This window comes from Mesoplodon densirostris, chromosome 3 (genome assembly GCF_025265405.1).
Source record: "Mesoplodon densirostris isolate mMesDen1 chromosome 3, mMesDen1 primary haplotype, whole genome shotgun sequence".
NCBI classification, from domain to species: Eukaryota; Metazoa; Chordata; class Mammalia; order Artiodactyla; family Ziphiidae; genus Mesoplodon; species Mesoplodon densirostris.
The window spans coordinates 162,379,345-162,389,949 of record NC_082663.1 but is presented as its reverse complement, the minus strand read 5'-3'; the positions used below and the strand labels follow the sequence as shown (position 1 = coordinate 162,389,949).

Genomic DNA, 10,605 nt, shown 5'->3' with positions numbered 1-10,605 from the left:
GTTGTTTGTTTGTTTTTGCCTGAATACAGCTTTAGCTCACCCTAATTTTTTTTTCTTTTCACTATAGAAAATTTCAAACATATTCAAAGTAGAAAGAATAGTATAAGCTAGTACTCCTGTACACCCATCAGTCAGTTCATGTTTGAACAATCCTGTTATATGTATACCAACACCCACGGACCTGGATTATTTTGAAGCAAATTCCAGGCATCTTACCATTTTAACTTTTTAAACAACCACCACATCCACTGTCATTCCTAATATTACATCCAATCAGTGCTCATAGTTCTCCATCATCTCATGCTTTTTGTTAAGCTGTTTGTTTTTGTGGGTCTTTACGTATACAATCTATATGAATTAGGATCCTCATAAGTCCATACACTGTAATTGGTTGATGTGATTTGAAAGAAATTTAACTATTAATCTATAGATCCCTCTTCCATCTTTTTCTTTTCTTGTAAATGTTTATTGAAGAAGTGGAGTCATTTTCTTTTAGAGCTTTCCACAGTCTGGGTTTTGTTGATTGTGTCCCCATAGTGTCATTTAACATGGACCTCTGCTGTCCTATTTCCCTGATTTATATTTTCTATAAATTGATCAAATTCAGGTTTGATTTTCCTCCTCATTCTTTTAAAAGAAGGTGGAACTCACATAATATAAAATTACCTATTTTAAAGTGTACAATTCAGTGGCATTTAGTACATTGACAGTGTTGTTCAACCATCACCTCTGTCCAGTTTGAAACATTTTCATCACCCCAGTGGGAATCTTTGTATCCAGTAAGCAGTCACTTCCCATCACCCACTCCCCCAGCCCCCAGCCCCCAGCCCCTGGCAATGACTGATCTGCTTTCTGTCTCCATGGCTTTGCCTCTTCTGGATATTTAATATAAATGGAATCATACATTTGACCTTCTGTGCCTGACTTCCTTCACTTACTATAAGGTTCATCTACATTGTAACATGTATCATTCCCTTTCATGGCTAAGTATTTCACTGTATGGATGTGCTACCATTTCATCTGTCCATTCATCAGTTGATGGACATTTGGTCTGTTTCCACCTTTCGCCTATTGTGAATAGTGCTGCTATAAACATTTTGTACAAGTATCTGAATACTTGTTTTCAGTTCTTTTGGATATATACCTAGGAGTGGAAATGCTAGGTTATATGGTAATCTCATGTTTAACTTTAAGGAACTTCCCTTCAGTCTTGAAAGATGATTTTACTGAGTGTATAATTTTAGCTTGGCTATGATTGTTTTTACACATTGAAATAGTATTACATTATGTTTTGGTTTCCATGTTGTGAAGAAGTTGATTGTTAAGTTTAATCATTAGTCCTTTGAAGATAATCTTTCTTCTCTGATTGCCTTTAAAACCTTTGTCTTTGGTATAATGCAGTTTCACTCTGACGTGTACATATATGTATTTCTTCTTATCTCAACTACTTAGGACTTCAGTCTTTTGAGAGGTAATATAGCATAGCTATTAAAAAGCAGTGATTATTGCCAGACTAGGTTCACATGCTGACTTCACTATTAATTAGCTTAGTGACTTCAGGAAAATTAATTTTTCTGAGCCTTTTTAAAAAAATTTTTATTGATACAATTCATGTACAATATTATACAAGTTACAGGTGTACAACATAGTGGTTCACAGTTTTTAAAGGTTATAATCTATTTATAGTCATTATAAAATATTGGCTAGGGAATTCCCTGGCGGTCCTGTGGTTAGGACTTTGCGCTTTCACTGCCAAGGGTACGGGTTCAATCCCTGGTCCAGGAACTAAGATCCCTCGTGCAATGGGGCATGGCCAAAAAACATATATATATATATTGGCTATATTTGCTGTACAATATATCCTTGTTGTTTATTTATTTTATACATAATAGATTGTAACTTGGGCCTGTTTCTTAATCTGTAAAATAGGTATAATAATCTCTACCTCATAGGATTGTATGATTAATCTTCAGACTAAATGAGTTAATATATTAATACACTTAGAACAGTGTAACATGTTACTATGTAACATGTAGTTATGGAACTGTTCACCTTGATAATGATGATGAGCACAGTCTGTGGGTGGGTACCTTTCATTGGTTTTGGAAAATTCTCAACCATTTCTTTTTTGGCTGCTCTGAGTGGCTTGTGGGATCTTATTTACCCAACCAGGGCTTGAACCCGGGCCATGGCAGTGAAAGCACTGAGTCCTAACCACTGGACCGCCAGGGGATCCCCATAATTTTAATTTTTTATCGACTGTTTCCTGTGATGCTTTGACGTAGGAAGACCTTTACTACCAGAGCTTCTCTCTATCCAACATTCTAATTCTGAGGCAGAATTCTGTCTTCTACTTCAGGTTGCCAGAGTCTTCGGCTTAAAGGGCACCATAATGAAACTGAAGCAAGGATCGTTTCTGTGGTACCTCTATCTGGATAAACTATATTGCTTATTATCCGTGAGAAATGTGAAGGCTTTGGTGGAGTATTTTCACCTTCTTGATGTGCACGGCAAGAAAACCTTGAATGGTTAGTACTTTCAGAAGTGCTTCCTCTGGGTCATTACCTGGTTTTTAACGAACGTGCAGGAAAATTTACAGAACCAGAAACTATTTCATTAATGTATGTATCTTCTAAATGAAGCACAGAGAAAAATTGCCAACTGAGACTTGAAGGCAGTTCTGTGAGGAGGATCAAATTGCAGGCTCTGGGGTTAGGTCTTCCACCCATTATTCCTTGTTGATTTGGAGAACATCATCATCCTCTTTTAAGTCTCATTTTCCTCATCTGTAAGTGAGGCTTCTAATAATGGAGTCCATCTCACAGTTGGAAAAAAAAAGGTAAATGAGATAATGCATGGAAAATGCTTAGCATGGTGCCTGGCACACTGTAAGGATTTAATAAGTGTTCCTTATTATTACAATTATTCCTGGGGACTGAGCCCCACTCAGGCATTAACCCTCAAGACTCCCTTAGCAAGACTTGTCATCTATCGAATGGGAGGTTTGAATCAGGTGATCTGCAAGATCCCTTCTAATTCTTGGTACTTGTGAGTGACCAGAGAATGCTGATGATCTCGACCCTGCCTTTGAGTGCACAAACTAATAGAAGACCAATTAAAACACTTTAGGGTTTTTTTTTAATATTTATTTATTTATATATATTTTTGGCTGCATCGGGTCTTAGTTGTGGCATGCGGGCACTTTCGTTGCGGTGCGCAGGCTCTTCATTGCCGCATGTGGGCTTCTCTCTAGTTGTGGCGCGCAGGCTCAGTAGTTGTGGCGCACAGGCTTAGTTGCCCCACAGCATGTGGGATCTTAGTTCCCAGACCAGGGATCCAACCCGTGTCCCCTGCATTGGAAGGCGGATTCTTAACCACTGGACCACCAGGGAAGTCCCCTAGGGTTTTTTTGTTTGTTTTGTTTTGTTTTCAGGACTGGGGATAAATAAGGTGTCCGACTCATTGTGACCTGAGAGAGATGTCATTTATCAATAAGGAGTTTCTTCCATAAAGATATTTTAAAGAGTTCATTCAATCTTTATAAAATAATAAAAAGATACTTTAATTTTCTCATACTTTCATGCCTCCAGTTTACACACAGTATGTCACCAAATATTCACAATAACCCAGTCCTAGATAAAGCAACTGTAGGACACATAGATGTAAACAGAAGATCTGGAACCAAAACCCAAAGCCCACACTCTTAGTCTCACCAGCATTTGCTGAGCAGAGTCTGATCTCCCTGGTAACTAAATCACTCCCTGGTGATGCAATACCCAAGAGATAAAGTCATACTTGTGTCTTCTGGTCACCAAGGGACTGGATGGTGACCTGAAGGAGTGAAGGCATAGCCTTGAGTTTTGCCTTCCAGGGAGATAGTGACTTAAAGCCTTGGAGACTTGAGTGGGCCAGAGCCAGCTGATTGAAAAACAGTATTTGTTAAGTAACTACTAAGTCTCACAATAAAACATTTCTCAAGGAGCAAATGTCATGGTGTTTACACATGGTGTGTTGTTCCCAAGTGCTTGTACCTGGTTGGACTCATACCTGGTGGGACGTGGGGAAGGAACATCGAGAGGCCATCAGAAACCGCCAGATCATGACATTGTGACGACTGGTTTCACTGTGCACTTAGCCAGCTTCAGCCAGGACTCCAAACCACACAGATGTGCTTTACGGATTTAGTGGAGCCATGTCTTGTGCAGGAGGTAGTCTCTGTAATCAATGGGCAAGGAGAAATCACATGTAGACAAAGCTACACTTGAAAATCCCTGAAATCCCCTGGGTGATTTGTACATACAACCTGTACAGCCATATATCACTGTGTAAACGTATCACCATGTTTGTTTCTTCCATCGAACACTCCCTGAGACAGATGATTAGTGAGTGGAATTTCAGCCAAAAACCTTCCCTGTCCTTTAAATTATAGTATGTTTTTTCTCTGATTGTATATGACTGTATATGCATTAACTAATGGGCAAAAGATATGGCTTCACTGTGGAAAGAGCAAGGCTGTGGAGTCAGACGGACCACATCTGAATCCCAGCTCTGCCACTCCAAGTGTGGTCCACTGACCAGCAGCTGCCGCATCACTTGGGAGCTTGTTAAGAATGCAGACTCAGTCCCATGCCAGAGTTCCTAATCAGAATTGGTGTTTTTACAAGATCCTCAAGTGATTGGTATGCCTATTATAGCTCAAGAAGCCCTGAGATTAGTTACTACCTGAGACTTATTGTAAAAGGCTGTGTAGGGTTGTCAGGGTTCAGTGACATGTGGCACTTAAAGCGCCCAGCGTCTAAGATGCTCAGTGATAGCTCCTTTTCCCCCATCACCGAATGCATTTGCTTTATGTAAGCATGAGGAAAAGTGATACTTTTACAGAAGTGGAATGATTTTTAAATTTCTTGTTTTAATTCTCTCAAGTGAAAGGCCCAGGTGAAATGTCAGCTTTTCCAAGAATGTGTCATAGGCCCCCAGTGAGAATTAAACTCTTCCTTCTATGTACCAGGAGCACTTTGAGACTTTTATTTGTTACGTATACACACCTGTCTGCTCCGTCGAGCATGTAAGCTGGGCTCAGGAACCAAGCCCTATCCACTATCTCCTTCTCCACAAGTCCAAGTACAGTGCTTTTCCACACAGCTCAAGGGCAACTGAGGTTTGAGAAATTGTGGAAGGTATAGTGGCAAAGCCGGAAACAAAATATTACTATGGCCAGGTCAACAAGCTTCCAACATGACAACCATTTATGTGGTTCCCAGATGTTTAACATTTCAGAATAATGCATCTCATCTCCTTACCCACAGATGTGCTATTCTACCACTTCCTTCATCACGTGACTGACCTGAAACGGAAGCAGATCACAATTGTGTTTAACATGCTGGACTGGAATGCTGTGGGCGAGATTGGTTTTGACCAGTTCTACATGCTGGTTTGCATACTGCTGGCACAGGAGGCAAGTAACGAGCCAGGCTCTGTGGAGCAGAGGGGGCAGGGCTCGGCTGCTGTCACCATTTTGCTAAAGGTAGCACCGAATTAAGAGTGCGTCAGAATTTTTCTTTTCACTTGAACCAGGAAGAAAAAAAATGGTGGGTTCCTTTTGGTTCCTAAATGGCCCATCTATGACCTAGGAGTTTCCAAAGGTTATCCAGCCCCCCTCCCACATTGCCTTTATAAAGAACCAATCTCATCCTGTCACATCCCTCCTTGGCATGCCCTTCCTTGCCCCTTCTAGCTGGTGGGTCTTAAAATAATCACCAGTAATCCTAATTGCCTCTCTTCCTCAGTGATCCCTTTTCTCAGAGAACTTTCTGAAGGGGATGAATGATAAAGACAAGACACACCCTTCTTTGGGTTCCCACCTTACCTGGTACACACTCCTAGTGTGTATTTACCTCTTTCCCACTCCTTGAGGAAAGGCACCTTGTGTCAGCATTTTACTGCCAGTGCCACAATTTTCATAAGTAGATTTTCACTGAACATAAGGAAATACATTCTAGAGACTAGAGTTCTGTCTAGCAGAACCAATCACTACAGGTGGCGTAAGTCCCCCCTGAATGCAGATGCTGAAGCAGGACCTGGTACATCGACCATAGAACCCTTTCAGCCCTGAGCTGCTATAATTCTGCCTTTTGCTTTTAGCTCTCTAGGAAATGGATTAGTGAATATATGAGTCTTGATGTCGCAAGTTTAGAAAGTAGCACCAACAACATATTTACATATTTCTCTCAAAGCAGAACCATTTGGAAGAGCAATTTATTTTCCGCCATTCCCGGCCTGTTTTTGAGCTGCTTGACCTGGATGGGGAGATGAAAATTGGCCCATCCAACTTCCACATGTACAACTTTCTCTTCAATATTAAAAAACAGCAACTCAGAGACCTATACCATGACTCTGACATCACAGGTGACTATGTAAGTGCAGATCCCTAAAGTGTGGCCCAGCAGCCCCTCTGTACAAAGGTAGAGGACCATGTCCTGCTACCTACAGTGAAGACGGGGGAGGAAGAGGGTGGGAAAAACCTACTGGAGCGTGTCATGGCTCTGGGATCATAAAAAACTAAAGAGATATATAGGCCTGTGAAAGAGAGAGGACTGAAAAACTAAGTGCTACATCACAGAATGTGGATATAAAATTATAGAAGTTTGGAGATTCTTCTCCAAATTTTGCTTAGAAGTTCAGTTGAAAGAAGGAAATACATTAATATGGTAGAAGTTGGTCTTAGGGGAAGGGTTTATAGATTTTAATAAGCAGAAAGGAAGAAATTCTTAGGTGGGAACACATGAGCTAAATCCCAAGAGAAAACAACTGTGGCAAAGACAGTGGATCCTGCCTATTTAAAGAGGAAGTCCATGTTGACTAGCAAGTGAGAGCTAAGGTTTACGGTTTAAAAAGATGGATCATACTCTGAAGAAGCTCAGATGGCAGCCTGACAGAGTCTGGACTTGATGTAGCAGAAGTAAGAAAGTGACCCTTGGTGCCTTGAGTCTACAATAGACTCTTTGTTCCTGAATCCTAGACTACAGTTAGACTATAATTATGTCCTAATTACTGGGCCTCTTAATAGAGTTTCCAAGGTTTAAAATGAGAAATGATTACAATCCTGCTGTCATCTGAAACAAAGTATCAAAGCCTTCCTGAAATAACTTTTCTTTTTGCCCCCCAACACAAGCGTCTTAATTACAAGGAATTTAAGCTGTTTACTATCTTATCCATGGACAAATACCAGGAGAGTCAGAAAGCAGTGAAAGAGGAGAAAGAAAGCTCTGCCCGAAAAGAACGTGTCACAAGTTAATGTGAGCCAAAGAGAGAGTCTTCTTGGAATAAATGATTTTGAAAGTGTAAGTAATTACAATTGTTAACATCTCTAAAAATAAATTTAGAACATCAAAGTAGATATCTTTAAATTGATTTTTACACATGCGGGGTTCAGATAAGCACTCCTCAATCGGCATATTCTTAACTTTAATAACCTTTAGACCTCACAAATGACTCACAGTTATGTAATGTGAAGTAAAAACTTTCTCTTTGTTGACATGTCCCAACTCTGCTGCTGCTTTTCAGATCAACTCTGTCCATTAGGTCCCTGTGTACCCAAATAATTACCAACTCTTACTGGAGCCAAGCAGTTGGAAGGTGATGCTTTCCTAACATTTGTCCCTAGTGGTCCAATACTTTCAGAATTCTAATTCTCCCACTCCTTAGGCTAAAACAAACTTCAAATTGGCAAATGGAGAAGTGCCTCCAACCATAAGGGAAACTGACTTTTTTTTTTTTTTTTTGCGGTACGTGGGCCTCTCACTGTTGTGGCCTCTCCGGTTGTGGAGCACAGGCTCCAGACGCGCAGGCTCAGCGGCCATGGCTCACAGGCCCAGCCGCTCCGCGGCATGTGGGATCTTCCCGGACCAGGGCACGAACCCGCGTCCCCTGCATCGGCAGGCGGACTCTCAACCACTGCGCCACCAGGGAAGCCCGGGAAACTGACTTTTAAGGATATGGGGACTGTGTTCTTCCTAGAATTTAAATTACTCTTTGATGAGTTAAGTGCTTAAGCAACTATATCAAATCTACTAGGGTGAAATAATTATTACATGCCCTTGTATAATTCTATTTTTTTGTATAATTAATGCCTTGAATAATGTTTAAGCGTCTTTAGCATGGGATTTGTGAATCCTCCCAGACTACTGTGATGTTAATGATGATAACTACCACCGAGTAAGTGCTTGCAATGGGTCAGGCAGGGGCTTTAGACGCATGACTTTATTTATCCCCTAACCCTGCGAATTAAGTGTTATCCTCAATTTACAGATGAGGAAATTGAGGTGTCAAGATTAAGAACCTCAGGCTTCCCTGGTGGCGCAGTGGTTGAGAGTCCGCCTGCCGATGCAGGGGACACGGGTTCATGCCCTGGTCTGGGAAGATCCCACATGCCGCGGAGCGGCTGGGCCCGTGAGCCATGGCCGCTGAGCCTGCGCGTCCAGAGCCTGTGCTCCGCAATGGGAGAGACCACAACAGTGAGAGGCCAAATAAATACCGCAAAAAAAAAAAAAAAAAAAAAGATTAAGAACCTTACCCAAGGTTCTTAATGACTCACTAGTGGCAGGACCAGAGTTCAAATTCAAGGTCAATTAGACGCTTGTACTGAGAACAAGTGATTTCAGTAACTCACTTCAGTCTTAGCAGATTCTGTTTAAGTTTTAAGCTGGCGTTTCACTGACTCAGAAACCCCTTCTACCTAATGCTAATTACCACATCTCCTTCTACCATAGATTTCTGAGGGACATGTTTGGTGATTAAAGAAATACAGCTCATTTACTACAAACCAAGAATTTCTTAAGGAAATAATATATGCAGTATAACTGACCGTAAGGCATTCAGTGAGTTCCAGAGTACTTAATAATCAAAAATCACTTTGTCAATGTGCAACAGACAAGAATACTGCCTAAGACTGTCATTCATAAGTCACACGTAATAACTGAAATCATGTTAATTACTATGAACATTCTCTATATTTACTCTTAATAGTCATGAGAGTTCGATAACACACTTATGAGTAATGTTTAGCAGCCAAAACTTTTGTCTTCCCCACAACGGTACTACAAAAACTAAATGGAGCTAGTGGGAATCCCCTGGCGGTCCAGCGGTTAGGACTCCATGCTTTTGCTGCTGAGGCCACGGGTTCAATCCCTGGTCGGGGAACTAAGATCCCGTAACACAAAGTAAAACCACCTGACACAGGTTTCCACCTAGACTGTCAAAAGATCAGTAAGTTGGTCAGGGTGACGCAGTGGTTAAGAGTCTGCCTGCCAATGCAGGGGGCACGGGTTCAAGCCCTGGTCAAGGAGGATCCCACACGCTGCAGAGCAACTAAGCCCATGTGCCACGACTACTGAGCCTGTGCTCTGGAGCCCGCGAGCCACAACTACTGAGCCTGAGTGCCACAACAGCTGGACCTGCACGCCTAGAGCTGGTGCTCCACAACAAGAGAAGCCACCGCAGTGAGAAGCCTGCACACCGCCACTAAGAGTAGCCCCTGCTCACCACAACTAGAGAAAGCCCGTGCGCAGCAACGAAGACCCAACGCAGCCAAAAATAAATAAATAAATAAATGTATGAAAAAAAAAAAAAGTTGGTCAGGGTATAGGAAAATAAGAGCAGTCATATTGCTATAGTATTAAATTGGTTAAAATCTATTTGGAGGGCAATTAAGCATCTACTCCCTAAATGTATATACTGTTTGATATAGCAATGTACATAGACGTAAAGATGTAGCTATAGAAAAGGACATTTCACGGTAGCATGGTTTATAGTACCAAAAGACTAGAAACAGCCTGACTGACCTGTGGTACTCCAGACAATGGACTACTACTGCACCTGTAAGAGGAATGAAGCAGATCTAGCTCAACATATATGGAACAATCTCTAAGATTAACCATTTTAGAGAAAAATCCAATGTACAGAATAGCATATATTATTTATGGAAAAAACAGGGTAGGGCGGGTAAATGTACTCACATACACTAAAATAGTGGTTCTCACACTGGGATCCCCAGACTAGTAGCAGCAGCATCACCTGAGAACTTTTAGAAATGCAAGTTATTGGACCCCACTTAGACCTACTAACTCCGAACCTCTGGGGGAACAGCACAGCAATCTGTGTTTTAATAAGCCTTCCAGGTAATTCTGATGCATGCTGAAGTTTGAGAACCACTGTGGTAGAGCATCTTTAAAGATATCCAGAAAACTGGGAACAGCTGTTACCTCTGGGGAGAAGAAATGGGAGATGAAGAACAGGCATCTTCAGAGCGACTTTTCACTTCGGTATGTTTGGATTTTTTTCCCCATGTGTATGTATCACTTATTTTAAATAAAAATTAACAATCAAAGCCTACCACTTTGATCCAAAATGGATAAAGAAATGAGCTCAGTGCTTCTGAAAAACTGAATTATGGGTTTTGGTTTACAGCATGATTCTTAAAAGAAAAAAACCACCACCTATTTGAGACCAAGATTTCAATGCAGCAAATAAAGTATATCTATAAATGACCATGTATGGTTTGACATAACAGAGCCTAAGTTTGGCAGTAATGAACTTGTTAGTTACTGA

General features: G+C 41.1%; 1 protein-coding gene across 1 annotated transcript; it reads left to right on the top strand.

Moving 5' to 3' along the window:
* Positions 1-2,392: 2,392 nt before the first annotated feature.
* Positions 2,393-7,294, top strand: EFCAB9 (EF-hand calcium binding domain 9). The gene is made up of 4 exons (XM_060092532.1): positions 2,393-2,528; positions 5,307-5,455; positions 6,237-6,413; positions 7,172-7,294. The coding sequence occupies exons 1-4, from the start codon at positions 2,393-2,395 to the stop codon at positions 7,292-7,294; spliced, it is 585 nt and encodes a 194-aa protein (XP_059948515.1).
* The last annotated feature ends 3,311 nt before the right edge of the window (positions 7,295-10,605 follow it).

Excerpts from the sequence above, each read along its gene's own strand:
- EFCAB9 (XM_060092532.1), top strand. The coding sequence starts at position 2,393 with ATGAAACTGAAGCAAGGATCGTTTCTGTGGTACCTCTATCTGGATAAA. Across the intron at positions 5,456-6,236 it reads GCATACTGCTGGCACAGGAG|AACCATTTGGAAGAGCAATT; the intron begins GCAAGTAACGAG and ends CTCTCAAAGCAG. Across the intron at positions 6,414-7,171 it reads CTGACATCACAGGTGACTAT|CGTCTTAATTACAAGGAATT; the intron begins GTAAGTGCAGAT and ends CCCCAACACAAG.